The sequence below is a fragment of the Thunnus maccoyii genome, chromosome 20 (assembly GCF_910596095.1).
Source record: "Thunnus maccoyii chromosome 20, fThuMac1.1, whole genome shotgun sequence".
NCBI lineage: Eukaryota > Metazoa > Chordata > Actinopteri > Scombriformes > Scombridae > Thunnus > Thunnus maccoyii.
The window spans coordinates 22,750,435-22,765,289 of NC_056552.1; the positions used below are offsets into that span (position 1 = coordinate 22,750,435).

The 14,855-nt window shown below is 38.8% G+C and overlaps 3 protein-coding genes across 5 annotated transcripts in view; 1 reads left to right on the forward strand and 2 right to left on the reverse strand.

Moving 5' to 3' along the window:
- Window positions 1–7,182, reverse strand: part of uts2r2 (urotensin-2 receptor 2) — a 32,181-nt gene extending 24,999 nt beyond the window's left edge. For both annotated transcript variants that reach the window (XR_006092865.1, XM_042397163.1), the window contains exons 1-2: window positions 7,095–7,182; window positions 4,693–4,919 (exon numbers count right to left, since the gene is read on the reverse strand). Coding sequence is in view for 1 of the 2 variants with exons in the window: in XM_042397163.1 (XP_042253097.1) it covers window positions 4,693–4,919; window positions 7,095–7,162 (295 nt within the window). In the remaining variant the exon portion in view is untranslated. The remainder of the gene's footprint in view (window positions 1–4,692; window positions 4,920–7,094) is intronic.
- On the forward strand, window positions 2,024–10,982 carry hexdc (hexosaminidase (glycosyl hydrolase family 20, catalytic domain) containing). Of its 2 annotated transcripts, none has more exons than XM_042397162.1 (12): window positions 2,024–2,116; window positions 7,707–7,813; window positions 7,925–8,040; window positions 8,258–8,345; window positions 8,447–8,611; window positions 8,684–8,867; window positions 9,385–9,456; window positions 9,597–9,795; window positions 10,011–10,172; window positions 10,265–10,372; window positions 10,527–10,616; window positions 10,747–10,982. In XM_042397162.1, exons 2-12 carry the CDS (start codon window positions 7,727–7,729, stop codon window positions 10,916–10,918), a joined length of 1,443 nt encoding a protein of 480 aa, XP_042253096.1. In that variant the 5' UTR covers window positions 2,024–2,116; window positions 7,707–7,726; the 3' UTR covers window positions 10,919–10,982. The 2 variants fall into 2 exon arrangements, with proteins under 2 accessions (XP_042253096.1, XP_042253095.1); XM_042397161.1 differs by lacking the exon at window positions 2,024–2,116 and adding an exon at window positions 7,544–7,633.
- Window positions 10,983–11,210: 228 nt separating this feature from the next.
- LOC121886840 (cytochrome b-245 chaperone 1 homolog) lies at window positions 11,211–14,829 on the reverse strand. Its single transcript, XM_042397164.1, has 6 exons — window positions 14,606–14,829; window positions 13,232–13,319; window positions 13,054–13,095; window positions 12,750–12,920; window positions 12,517–12,661; window positions 11,211–12,200 (listed from the first exon to the last, which is right to left on the reverse strand). Exons 2-6 carry the CDS (start codon window positions 13,317–13,319, stop codon window positions 12,047–12,049), a joined length of 600 nt encoding a protein of 199 aa, XP_042253098.1. The 5' UTR covers window positions 14,606–14,829; the 3' UTR covers window positions 11,211–12,046.
- Between the last annotated feature and the right edge of the window lie 26 nt (window positions 14,830–14,855).

A 14,855-nucleotide genomic window follows, 5' to 3' on the forward strand; every position in this document is an offset into this window, starting at 1 on the left:
TCAACCATCAGCTATCTTACCACATCTTTTGGACAGTTGGTCAAAAACAAAAAGAATCAGACATGTTTAAGGCTGCAACTAAAGGTTATTTTTGTTATTGATTATTTTCTCGATTCATAAATTAATTGTTTAGTCTACAGTATGTCAAGAGGTAGTAAAAACATGCCCATCCCAGTTTCCCTGAGTCCCAAGTAACTAATTCAAATGGCTTGTTTTGTCCGACACAAAGTTCAAACCCCAAAAGGTATTAAATTTACAATTATATACAACCAAAAAAAACAGAAAATCCTGACATTTGAGAAACTAGATCCAACATATTTTTGGCATTTTGCTTGAAAAATTACTTAAATGATTAATCGAGTTTCAAAATAGTTGCAGATTCATTTTCTTTCAATCAAATAATCGTTGCAGCTCTTTTATTTGAAAAGGTACCCCGTCTAGTTTTTGATCACTAGAAGTAGAAGTGTAAGGTGAGAGTGGCAGGAGCCTGTGTGTGCATTCTACCCAGGAGAGGTCGAAAGGGCAGAGTGACAGAGCAGCGCCAAGATCAAGGAGGTTCTATTCATGCCGACGCCCCACTTCAGACCATGAAGTCACAATATTAGCGCACGGTCCATGAGGGGCTGTTTCTGTCTATGTTTACTACAGCCAATGTTGGATCATTATCAGGTGAACAACTCTGACCCTCTCAAGTTGGGGACTTCTAAGAGTAGAGGAGACCTCTTTAATACATGCTGATTTCACTGATAATAATAAGTTACAGAGTTGTTATGATCTTATCCAGTGATTAGAGACACTGGAAGTTGGTACTCATTCTCACGGTGCACTACTACATATGCGTAAATCCTTGACTAAACCTGACAACCTAGCTGATAGGCAGGAGGTAGCATAGTCTTAGTAACTCGAGCCCTACAGCAGTACTTGTGAACAATTAAATGGCACCAAACCAATAGGGACAGTACTTCATTGGACCATGGTCCTGGCTCCTAAGCAGTGTCCAGATTGACACTTGCGTTAGATTTTGAAGTCCATCAGAAGCAGCTAACACCAGTATCCACACTGTTATTTGTAATATTTCCAGTAGTGCATAGTGCACTTTATGACCATTTTTCTACACTGTTATTTGCAAAATTTGCAATAACGCATAGTGCATTTTATGACCTGCTGCTCGGTCACATCAGGAAGTTCTGGGCTATTGAACTCATTACACCCACAAGCAGAGATCTCAATTGTCAATAAGCTAGAAGGCTTATTGACAACTCTTTTATCAATAATGTGAGCCATTATTGAACAATTATTGTTTTGTATGCATGGTTTATGTATGGTATTTACCATTATTTACTGTCATTTCCTGCCTATTCTCTATTTTGGAGACATTTCAGCATGCTGCCTACGGAAGAGCGGCAAGCTTGAAACGTGTTACAATCCGGTGTTGAAAGTTCCACTATATGTGGCTGAGACAAACTATTTTATTTAATTTTAATTGGTGATAAATTAAACATAGTTTAATGTCTTGCACCATTTCTGAGAAATCTACACAATTTGTGCAATGTGCACTGAACTAGATCTGAACCATCAAGGCAACCTAGGCAACCATCAGATAATCTGAGGCAAAGGAGAAGCTGTGGTTATCTGCACCTAGTAGATGTCCCTAGATTTTAATCTCAAATGTAAAAAAGAAGAAATACAAATGTTCTACAAGGTGTGATGTAAGTGACAGCTAAAGAAAAGGTAACTATTTTGTGTAAAGTTATGTAACATCAACATGAAACTGACAGATGTCCTGGAGATAAACAATATGTGGTAATACAAAGAAGAGGGTGTTGTAGAGTTATAAAAGAGAAAGTCAAGAGAGACTCAGGGTCCAGTCTGGTTCCTTTTTTCTTTTTGCGGGACCCTTTTTCCTTAGGGTCTTTTGAGGGATATCTTTGAGACTCTCTTTAGTCTTTTGGTTTTTGCTTTTTAATTAAAGTAAATTAAGTTTTTGTATTTTAATTTTTGCATTCTTAGATTGCTTGTTTTGTAAAACCAAATAAAACTGGTTTGTATTTTTATACACCCCAACCAAAGCTCCTGACTCAGGCTCATCTCTGAGGTCCTCTGATATTCCTTCAAGGTAAGAAAAGATGCCTCCCTTAGGATAGGCTGACATTAGTTTTGAAATTGTTCAGATTATAAATTATATTGAATTTTGCAAAGGTAAAAATGTATTACTGTTTATTGAATAACAGAGTGGTAATGGTTCAGGTTTAGAAACTGAGGATAATATACTGCTGTACATTTGATCGAGGTATGATTTCAGTATAAAATTAGGTTGAGTGATTTATAATTAGGGACTTAATAGTGTTGTGTCAAATCGATGGAAGACAGTTGAAGAAAAAAAAACACCAGATCAAAAACTACTTTTTGAAGATAAAAATCAGGAGTCAGAGGTCCAAGCAGCAAAGTGTTCTTTAATGCCAGCAATAAAGAAGAGCAAATTAGCGCATATAATATGAACCAGGTCGCTCTGAAGGTTTTTTCCTTCAGGGCGTAGTTTTTATACCTTTGGGTCGGCATAGGTCACACCTATCGTCCATCCTCCTTATTTTTGGCCAATTACACTATTATTTTATCTTCGTCACTCGTTGTTGGTCAAAACTCTTCAAGACAGGTTTTGAGCTGTCGTGGATATGTACTGGCATATTCAATTCTATCTGGTTATGTCCATTTTTTTATATAAGTATTGGGGATCATTTTACACCATTATTGCCAAGTTGTCTTCTGGCCTTTATTTTTTATAAGTTATTCTAGTCACTTTACACCCTTGTTTCTTGATCTCCTCCAGAGAGTATTTTTAAAAAAGGTGAAGACTTTAATGCAGACCCAAGCAAAGGACATGTAATACAAACACACTCAAATTTCTGCAGTGTATGATTATGACTCTTTTACTGTGCTTCTATACGTACATCGTGATTAAATATGATTCATGAGATTACAAATACATCATCAATAGGATTCTAACACACTAGCACTTATTGCTTATAAAATTTATAAAATCAATCTGCATAGCTTAATAGTGTCTTTAAGCACACCAATGACATTTAATGAAAATACACCACAATAGGCTTAACTGTTGGGGCTAGGGCTCTGAAGCTGCTCTATAAAACCGGGTGAGTGCCCTTGACCGACAGAGTGGGCCTCCTCCAGAGATGATCTATTAGAAGGCCATCTTAGAGTACTTTCAAACCTCCAACACCTATTTGCACCAATACACTTCGTTGTGATCCCTGTTAGGAATTCCTGACTAAATAGGCCCGTTGGTAGTGGTTCAACAACAGTTGGTGATAATAGAAGGCAGGCTGAATTTGGTTCCCTAAGCAAGGCTAGGATGGTCGTGTGTCTGTAGATTTTGGGAACTGCATTCAATACTTAGGTCAGAGGTAGAGGACAGCCATCTGTCAGTAACTTATCCACACCAGCAGGGGGTATCGGTTATCTCTAAGCAGAAACCATTTCATCAGAGTGGCTGCTGATCTTAGTCCTTTTTGTGTTCTTCCTGTTATTTAGTGCCTGTATTCCTAGTAAATAAATTCTCTCACTTGCAGCCTTCCTTTTTAACTCAGTATTTTATTTTAGTCTTTTTCCACTGTTTTCTCGCGGATTCCTGGAAGCACTATATGTAAACATAACTTTTGTTTACATACAAGAAAACTCCACAGGGCACCTTTAACTTCAACCGTTCAAACCTTACTGACTTTTTCTGAAGCTTTCTGAACTGCACACAGTTTTCATCAGGTGATGGAGTTTGCTCTGGTCTCATGTAAAAGGATCTATTGGCACACAAGCTCAGTTGCTTCATCTATAGCACTTTTAGGATTTTCTAAAGTCATAAAAAAAAATTTCTGTTTCAAATGAATGGACATGCCAGGATAACTGAGCAAAATCCATCCACTGACGAGGTTCTGGAAAAAGCTAGTAAGTAGACTTTGAATCTGGATTTTTTTTTGTCAAACTACTATTTTCAAGGTCAAGAATGATGCTTAATTTGTTTGTATTTTTTTATTTTAGCTTTACTTATCTTAACCTTACTTAATTTTAGTTTTAGGGGAAAAATTGGGGGGAAAATCTTGAAAACTTCACTTTTCACTTTAAGTGAGTAATGCTGCAGTACCATTTGGTGGCAGGTTATCTCACAGTACCTAGTGGACATTCTCACTTCACCAAATAAAGTCATTAGTACTGCCCCATTCTTCATGTACTCTGCTCACTGCTCTGTACACAGTGACTTTATATGGGTGTCTCTCTTAAGCAGCTTTGAACAAATCTTTATGTAGTATTTGCTTCCAAACTTGCACAGTTCAAACATGCACTCCTGCTGTACAAGTCATATTATGACCAAGTTGGCCTGTGTTATAATGCCATCTAGTGGATTTCTTCAATGCCTTTTCACACTGTAACTTTTCCACAATTTAGAAAATGGTTTTTAACTTAATTTCATAACATTACTTGAAAAAATAAGTTAATACATTTTCCCCTTTAGGTTTCAGTTTTAGTTTTTGTTATAATGACAATAGGCAAAGCAGAATCCAACACCAGCAATGTGACACTAGATTAAAAAGGTAGGCTTCATCTTATCCTAGTTGTGTTGACACAGCAGAGAGGTGGCGGCTGACTGCCTGACACAATACAGTGCTCATTCTAGAACCTCACCTGGATAGCGTTTGTAGTTCTCATAGTCTTCAGAGCACTGGACGCTGTAGACTCTGGGCTGGGGAGAGACCAGCTCACCCTTGCTGACCAGTGTTTCTGTGATTTCACTGTCCAGAGAAGTCACGTACAGCCACGCAGCCACCCCGAACACAAACAGAGCGACCAGCAGCAAGGCCATGAGGCCTCTGGAACTCCTCCATGCAGATCCCTGCCGTAGCGCATTACCCCTGATGACAACAGAAAATAGGTCCAGATGATCAACTGAATTTGACCATTCTCCATTCCACACTCTCCAAGAATATGGATGCAGAAAGGACTCTTAACTGAGTATTTCTATTCTCAATTCTCAAGCATTCTCTAAATCAGTGATTCCCAACCAGCCAGGAACTTATATCCCAGGGGGCCACTTGCAGTTGGCAGGCGTACATATAAAGATTGTGTTGGAGCTCAACTAATTTGAAAAAATATAAAATTATGATTTGATTTAAAAAATATATACACATATTTGTGTTTGGGAGGAAAATTAAAAATCCAAATCAAATTACAATTGTTGTGATGATGATCTTTAGTACATTTATTGTCACAGGAAGCAGATACAATAGACCGACTGCACAGTACACACCTCCCGCCACCTTACCTCACTCAGTTGTAACACCTTAAAATCTCTTGTTGTGATTGAGGGTGCAACTAGTTAGCAAGCAAGCACAAGAGTGGAAGTAGTTAGCTAAAAGTGATGTATAAACACTTGAAATAAGCAACCAAAGTAATGGATAAGCAGTTAAAATAGTTAACTTAAAGTAACAGATAAATGGTCTAAATAATTAAATAAAATGTATTTATGAAAAGGTGAAATAGTTAGCAAAAAGAAATGGATAAACAGGTTCAATTGTATGAAAAAAATAATATTTCATGAATATACACCCTTATATAGTGTTGCATATGTACTTGTGTATTTATTGTTATTTTTTTCTGTGCACTGCAATTTAGCCAGAGCATAAGCTTTTCATTGCACTGGAATGCACTGCTTCTAATGTCATACAGGTGGTTTGGTGGTGTACCAATCTTGTTTTAATGTCATATGCTGATTCTTTTGTATGTCACTGCTGGTATCCTGCTGCCTGATTAACTAAATGCATTCGATTTTCAGTTTTACTCAGGTCAGCATTGCCTGGAATAGATTCACAGACGGCACATCTGAAAGTTTCTATCATCCTCAGCAACACTTCCATACTGTACGACTTTTTTCATTATAAAAGAGGGAAAACACTCGTCCTGAATGAACTCCTGGTGATCTTTTCTTTTTGGGCAGGTTATATGGGACATTCACAAGAACATTCATTCTTAACCTCTCAGAAGGTACAGAGATGACTATTAGGGAGCCTAAAACTAAATATAAGATGTGTAATTTGAAAGTAAGGCGGATATGCCATCATTCTGCAGTATGTAAGCACCTCAACACTGCAGGCCTGCAACAGTTGTTTCCATCGACGATTAATATGCCAAATAATGGGCCGATTAATTGATTAAAGCAATAGAGTTACTGCCACCAACCTCATTAACATACAGACACGGAAACAAGTACAAGAAGTAATTTAGAAATACAGCAATAAATGAATGTAGAAATACATAAATAAATAAATGCAAATGTTTAAAAATGTAGAAATAAGTATGTACATGTATTATTAAATTAATTGAATGGACATTTATCTATTTATGTCCTGATTATCAATTATTTACTTACACATTTATTTAAAGTCCCCCTCCACTCAAAAATATGTTTTTCTCCTTGTTCCTCAGTTGAATGTTTGATCTTCACTGTGCAAAGTGACATATGTACAGAGTTTGTTTTCACGTTCATCTACTGAAGGAGGAAAGTTTCTCTGTATTCACTGAAAATCCGATTTTACAAGACTGATCACAACTAGTTTGGAGGCTAATCCTGGTCCAGTATCCAACTTACACAAGTGTGATGTGGAAACTTGAAGCCTCCAGTGTACAAACACTGAGAATGGACTTTAGAGTGAAGTAGGAGACATCTTGTGTCCAGCACTTCTGAGATGAAATATATTTACATATTCATGGTTTTGAATTTTATTAATTGCCTCATATATCCAAATGTGGTCACGTTTCGTCCTCAACACTAACAGGAGAATGTGATATAGTATGTAAAGTGCCAGTGATAACGTAGAAAACATTATCAGCACCAAGTCAATATCACGAGATGGTGACCAGAAGCACAAATGTAGCATGAGTATGTTTTAGCCTCTGTCTGCGTGTATAGTAAATTATACCAGTTGGACAATATTTTGTAGCTATGTGCTAGTGACGACCTCATTCTTCATGGTGACAGACCTTGACTGGCACACACACACACACACACACCTTTGTTTTTGTTGACTCACCTTTTAATTTTCTTCTCTATCTCGGTGGCATTCGAACCCTTCGCATTTCTCTGTCGCGGTAGCACCATTTCGACTCACAACTTCTGCTCCGTAGCATTTAGAAAACACGGTCATGCACGTCTACAACGTCTACTCTCTGCTTGCCTACTAACCATATTATACACCCCGCCACCACCACCTGAACCTCTCCACTTCCTGGTGGGCGTGTATCGGCCACCCTGATTAGCTATCCTGAAGAGAAAGCAGCGTTTTCATTGGACCACGTCCAGGTACACCCTGCATGCACAAAGGCTGCGGTATCGCCGTATAATCCTGTGTTTGATGCGCTCACCTAGACTACACGATCGTTAAACTCGCAGCATGCATTCTTCCATCGATTGCTCTGTGCGCTTAGACAGAAATAATCGATTGCCTACACTGTATATGAGCGATCGATAGATGCGCAGAATAGGTGATCTACGTTACAACAACACCATCCTCGCAGTGTCAGTCCTCTCTAATATCATATCACTGGTTCTGGCTTGGTGTCCACTGTTCTGGTGAGTCAACTTATCTAATAGTCATTCACAAACATTAACACACACCTGTTTGTAATGTGCTATTTCATTCAAGCTCACAGTCTGTAAGGCAGAATGGACTGTCCACCTTGGCCTAAAGGGAAGAAACTGGTTCACCTGGATTTAAAAGGTGCCCCTCCAAGAGTAGAATACCTTTACAAGGTGAGACGACAGCTGCACTTATGTGATCTGCTGCAGCTCAGGTTTAAACACCTGTCTGTGTTCAAACATGTTTATGTTTGCTGTCCACTAACGTGTGTTTCCCCTCCTCAGCTGATCGAGTTATTCTCTCAGCTGGGAGCCAATGGTCTACTGGTGGAGTACGAGGACATGTTCCCTTACGAGGGTGAGCTGAAGCTGCTGCAGGCCACAACACAGCCTGCTTACAGGTGCTGTTTGGGATATAAAGATCAGTCATTGCTTATTCCATCCTTGAATGTATTTATGGGGTTGTTTATTTTTATCAGACTAATTTTGTTGTGAGATGCTGTAATAAAACTGTTCTTTCTATGTGGGACAAAGATGATACTTTATGTGCCATAAAAATGCCTTGATTCAGGAATTTCAATCAGTTATGTCTGTTTACGGTATATATTCTGTTTGCAGCCGGGAGGAGATATTAACCATGCAGGAAGTTGCCAGATCCAAGGGCATGGAGGTCATCCCGCTTGTGCAGACATTTGGCCACATGGAGGTGAGGCAGACATCCCACTGTTGCTTACAAATGTTTGTAAGCTACAAACACTCAATTTTTAGATGGAGTTCAGCGCAGTCAGTGCATGCTCTCTGTTGTAGTTCATGTTGAAGCATCGGCCCATGTGGCACCTGAGGGAGTTGGCACAGTGTGTGGGCACCCTGAATCCCCACAAAGAGGAGGCGGTGAAGCTAGTGATGGAGATGCTGAGGCAGGTGGTGGAGCTGCATCCAGGTCTAAACACGCTGCACATAGGAGCAGATGAGGTAAGGACTAGTCAAGTGTCGACTAGTTGTATATTCATTATTATAGTATCACTAATTCTCTCATTCCTCAAGGTGTACACGTTGGGTCAGGGTGAGGAGTCCAAACTGTGGTTGGCTTCACCTGGACACACAGTGGAGGGACTTTTCCTGAGTCATGTGACCAAGATGGCCAAAGCCATCAAGGAGATGTGGCCTCATATGACTATCATAATATGGGATGATATGATGAGAGAAATGAACCAGGATACACTGAAAGGTGAGGAAGAAATACAGCTCTCACCAAGAAACTGCATCTGAGAAGTATTTTGATGTAATTTATGACTTCATGTGGAATTATAGAAAATGATTTGAAGTCCAGATGAGTGGATAGTAATGGTAGACAGTGAAAACTACTAATAACAGTCATACACCAGTTTTGGATTTATTTACACAATAGAAATATTATAAAAATGTAACCATTCCTTATATTGTTGGAGACCTGCTGGGATTGCTGAAGGATTCCTGGTGGTCTCCAGATCCGGTTTTTAGAATCACAGCTGATAGTGTTGTTGTTAATAATAATAGTAATAATAATGATAATAATCTTTATTATTTATTCAAGTAACAAAGTGCTTCACACAAAGCAGCAAATTAAAATGAACAAACTCTAAAATATATATATATATATATATATATATATATATATATATATGATATGATATAATGATAATCACAAAATGTCTCCTGATTTGACAGTTTTCATTCCGTCTTCTGTTTTGTTATCCATGTGACAGCTAGTGGTCTAATAGGACTCGTCGAGCCTATGCTGTGGGACTACAAACCTAATATGGAGGTGGACAAAGCTGGTAGGAACTGTATATGATGGAAATCAACTTTTAAACATAGGGATTTTATGCATTGTCAGATAATCTGTAATATCTCCATTGTCTAATTGGGGAGCTGCAGCTGTGTAACATTATCGTGATGTTTACTCTGTCTTGTTCAGTGTCTCTGCTGGAGAAGTACTACTGTGCTGGTATGGTAGACCTGTGGGCGGCAAGCTCCTTTAAAGGCTCCACCAGTGTTTACACCAGCATACCCAGTACACAGAGGCACCTGGAGAACCATTTGCGGTGGCTGAAGGTGGCGGCCTCTATATCTGCTGGTATAAATCTGAAGGGCATCGCCATCACAGGCTGGCAAAGGTAAGACTCAGAGGATTTTCTCCATGTCTCCATATGTGGGTTATTAGACAAGGTAACCTTATCAACACATAACTGGGTGCTGCTATGGAATGGTGGAAGGTAGAAAATCTTTATCCTTTTGCAGTACAGGAATCTGGATTTAGTCAGTTTCAGTTTATGTGTTTATGCGCAATGAATGGATAGTTGTTGACATGGTCTGTTGTTTTCAATTCCAGGTATGACCACCTGTCAGTGCTGTGTGAGCTGATGCCTGTGGCTCTTCCATCACTAGCAGCCTGTCTCCAAACCCTCATCCATGGCCAGTTAAGTGCTGAGGCTCAAAGCAAAGTGGCTGAGAGGCTGGGTGTCACCTCTGTGGAGGTAGAGGAAATAGGGAGGTGAGGGCTGGTACTGTTTTATATAGTATAGTATATACATTAGTATATATGTATCTTCATGTTAACAGGATTTTGTTTCATGTGACTTTTAGCGCTGCTGATGGTGCCTTACTGTTCCCAGGAAGAAAGCTGGCTGAGTTAATGGTGGAGCTCAAGGCACTGCTTAACTCAGAGGACATAAGATTTTTTGAAAACAACATGTAAGTTAATGCAGTGATCACAAAATGTAATTTCTAATGACTCATCTACCTGAAAGGGGTAAGGGGTTAATTTGGGAAATACACTTATTTGCTCTTATATGCTCCTATATTACTATCTACAAAGACGGCTGAATAACTCTGTACTGTACTGTAGGTTGGTAAGAGGATGGTTCAGCCCCTACCACCGACAGAGGAAGATGGTAACCCCTCTCATCACCCTGCAGATTCACACCCAAGCATCAATGTGAGTATACATTTCTTACATCTACTCTCCCTGCACAGCATCTCTTCTCTGAGAGCATCTCTGCATGTGAAATTTGTTCAAAACTCTGATTAGCTTCTTACAGAAATCCCATCTCATCTCATCTCCTCAGGTATTTGGCTATGTTGCAACAGAAGGTGGAGGAAGTGAGAGGGGAGATGGTTCATCTTTACCCGGATTCAACAGCCGAAGAGTGGATACAGGAGCATGTTAGCCCTGTAGTGGCTCCTCTGCAGACGATTACTGATGGAATCGCAGCCTGTGTGAAGGAGATGGTACCATAGAATAGAGTGCCTGCTCAGAATCAAACTGCTTTTTTGATGACTTTCTGAAAACAGTGATTTAATGTGTAATTCTCTGCTTCCCCAAAAGCTAACAAATGTATGTAAATTGCACTAATTGTAGCAAAAAAAGGAAGAAATATCATGAGTGGACTTGGGGTTTACATAAAAAACAGTTTTATATGATTCCTGCAAATGTATCAAAGAAAACAAAAACAATTAAAACCAACAGTTAACCAAAAATCCTCTGATTTCCTTTTCAAGAAGCATACACTGAACATTTATCTCCATCAGCCAATAGTGACATAGCCCTGATTTAATACACTTTTCAGACAAAAAAACTACATAGAGTTTGACCACAGCACCAAAAGGTTCACCTGAGATTCAATCTTTGGTTCACAAAAAGTATAGAAATGTTAAAAGACAGGACAGCAATAGGCCAAAGCATTTCACACATAATTCACTCTTGATTACACCATGAAAACCTTTCATGCTTGATTACAGTTTGCACATGCATTCATGCGGATTGCCAGCTGGGTATGAATAAACATGCAAAAGGTGATTATCAAATGGGTGGTCCAGGAAACTGTGGGAAAAGCACTTTCCATTGACGTAGGCACATAAACACTTATTAGAGTTCAGTAGGAAGGCACGGTAAATCTGTAATCTGGAGTGTATTCTCAAATAATAATTAGATCAAAAAAAGCTAAGACATGATATTCATTTAGAAAGAACTACATTTACATTACAATGAAAGAAAAAGTCTCTTTTAATATGTTCCCTGGAACTTATTTTTAGAAAACTTTGATTAATCTATGAAACATCTGCATGACAAAACATGTAATTGGATTATGTTTCGTTCCAGTTGACAAGAAAATTAAATAAAAATGTTTTACTGTTGTCTCCCTAGACTGCCTTAACCTCACCTGACATATCAAACACACAAAGGGTAGAAGTCTGTAAGGAGACACAGAAGGAAGCTTAATCCTTGGTTTTACATGCACATGCTTGAAGTATAACATGTAACGATGGCATCGCTAAAACTGCACTCTCCGTCATGTTTTAGCAATGCCATAATGCCCCTAACTCAATCCACCCAAAGTTACAGTAAGACTGTATGTCACACAGAGATCAGAGTCCGGTCGCTTCATCCTCTGAATCACTGCTCTCCAAAGAATCTTCTTCCTCCTCTCCATACTCTGCCTCTTCCTCCTGATGCCTGCGTTGCCGTAGCTGTTCCAGTCCCAGGAAGCGCTTCAACAGTGTAGCTAAAGCCTCAACATCGCTGAGACGTAACAGATGGAACAGGAAGACAACAGGGATGTTATCTTGTGTTATTTTCACTAAAGATATTTGTTTTGCTTTTTACTTCCAACTAATGTTTAGCTTTAATAATCAATAATAATATCTGTGGGCAGACACTGTAAACACATTCATGTATGTTCATCATACACTCGAGATAGAATTTTTTGGACCCAAGAAAGAGTAGCTGGTGCTCTGTGACAATGGGGATCCAAATAAGCATTGATATAACTAAAATCTTGAAGGTTATGTATTATATTATATATTATAGGTTGGTACTGTCAGCAGAAGATATCTACCTGCGTCCCCCCAGTGTGGCACTCTGAGTGAGGGGGTAGGAGAACCCTGTAGCCAGCCGCAACATCACCACATAGCCTTTCCCCAAATAACGTACCCTCTCCTCCTGGACGCAGACGTCACGCAGATGTGTCAGGTCCAACACAACTGAGAGAGAAAGAGGAAAAAAAGAAGACCTAAGATACTGCACTCTCAAATAACTTGTATTACTATGTTATATACTAATATTACTGACCTTTCTCTTGGCCCTTCCTTCTTAATGTCAGGACTAAAGTGTACAAGCTTAAGGTCTTGAGCTCAATCAGGTTCTTGGTTTTGTCAAACACAGCTTCCTCCCATTCTTCCATGTTCTGCATGGCCACAAACAGACAGCCGGTCACGTAGAAAAGCTTCCACAAGATGGTGTCTGTGTGGTCCACATGACAAATGCAGCAAAAGGAAAAGCAGCATGAGATGCAGTGCAGTAAGTAAATACGGAACATTATGATGATGGAAAGATGCAAATTGGTTAAAAGATCATGTTTATTCAGTTTGTGTACCTGAGCTATAGTATGCAGCTGCCAGCCCAACAGATGCTATACCTGAAATTAAAAATGAGGCTTATCATTTTGGAGGTAACACAGGGAGACGGCAGATAGTTTGGACGTATACATGGGATAGGCTGATTTCATGTTTTTGAGTATGGATAGTAGCAGTCACACATATATACACACTTACCGACAAGAAGAGACCAGGAACGAATGCCTGGGGATCTCTTCAGGTGGAGCAGGTTGGAGCTGTGCTCCTCTACTGTCATGTACCCCATCTGAACAGAAGCCATACATGTGAATCTAGCACTTCATATATTTACCTATGGTGAACAGTAGCTATTATGTCAGCCAGAGATATCAGATTATTGCTGATAAATACAAGCCAAGATTACCTGATGCTTATATAGATAGATAGATAGATAGATAGATAGATAGATAGATAGATAGATAGATAGATAAAATGGTCAGTTCACCCAAATTACAAAAAATACATGTTCTCATTGATCCGTGGTAGTATCTAGCCATGCAGACAGTTTTCATTTTATTTGAGACACCAACACAAGACAGGTGAATGCAGTTTAATTTGTGCTGCTTCAATGACTGAAAAATAAAATGTGGGAAAGTTCTGGTCTGGTTATTAAGCCCTTTTTTGGTTCACTTGTGTATACATACATACATATACATATATATATATATATATATATATATATATATATATATATATATATATATATATATATATATATATATATACATATATATATATATACACACACACACACACACACACACACACATATATATTAAGTTCTTTCTTACCCGACTGGGTTTGGAAGAGGATGGGGATTTCAGTAGGATTAGTTTTTGTTGTTTTGTATACTTGGGTATTTTTGTATGAAGGTATGTACAGTAGATGTGTGTGTATGCTTGTATGTTTGTAAATGTATATAACTAAGTTTATACATGTGGGACTACTGGTACATATGTTTACATGTATGTATATATTTTTTCTTTAAAAAAACATTATTTCAGTTTTGTGTTTCTCCTGTATACTGCATATCCCTAAATGAATGTGTTTAAATCAAATGTCCACAGCAAATCTAGCCCTAATCAGTACTCTACGTTAGAGAAATGGGCAGTCAGTAGTAGTAGTTTTCCCCAAGGGCCTCTAGCAAGTTATTCCAGCCATGGTCTTTTCAGAAACAATGTCCCTCTTACTCAGGATGATCTGACACGCCTTGGCGACATTATTTTACACTGGGACTATTTTCTACCAAGGAAATAATCCCAAAACTGAAAATTGTTGACACTGTGTTCTGTGGATCAACCAGAGTAACCAATTATCTCAATAATAAAACCCGTGGCCATATTATCACTAGAGGCAAGACGGGTAAATAGATTCTCTTTTGTGATTTTGGTGAACTAACCCTTTAGTTTCAGCTGAGAACCCGACAGGATGCTGTTGTTGCTGCTGTTACTGCTGCTGATGGGATGTGACCACACCACTGTCTCACCAGGACTGAATAAATATAACAAATATGAGACATTTTGCATCACTTACCTGAATCGTATTGGTCTTCCCGCAAATTTTTTGTATGGCAGATTTAGCAAAAGAGCATTTGTACGATGAAACACGTGCACTGAATTATAAGGAAGTTCTGTTAATATTATTTCAACAACTGTCTTGAATGGCTGATACTTCCTTCCTGGATGCGTCTGCTCTGATTGGATAAGCGCATTTTCACGCCGCCTTCGAAATAAAAGCTCAAAATGCATCATTTTAAGAGAAAAAAACATCTATTCGGTAGTGT

Excerpts from the sequence above, each read along its gene's own strand:
- LOC121886840 (XM_042397164.1), bottom strand. The coding sequence starts at position 13,319 with ATGGGGTACATGACAGTAGAGGAGCACAGCTCCAACCTGCTCCACCTG. Across the intron at positions 13,096-13,231 it reads TTCCTGGTCTCTTCTTGTCG|GTATAGCATCTGTTGGGCTG; the intron begins GTAAGTGTGTAT and ends TTTTAATTTCAG. Across the intron at positions 12,662-12,749 it reads AAGGAAGGGCCAAGAGAAAG|TTGTGTTGGACCTGACACAT; the intron begins GTCAGTAATATT and ends TTTCTCTCTCAG.
- hexdc (XM_042397162.1), top strand. The coding sequence starts at position 7,727 with ATGGACTGTCCACCTTGGCCTAAAGGGAAGAAACTGGTTCACCTGGAT. Across the intron at positions 8,346-8,446 it reads AGACATTTGGCCACATGGAG|TTCATGTTGAAGCATCGGCC; the intron begins GTGAGGCAGACA and ends TCTCTGTTGTAG. Across the intron at positions 10,373-10,526 it reads AGATTTTTTGAAAACAACAT|GTTGGTAAGAGGATGGTTCA; the intron begins GTAAGTTAATGC and ends ACTGTACTGTAG.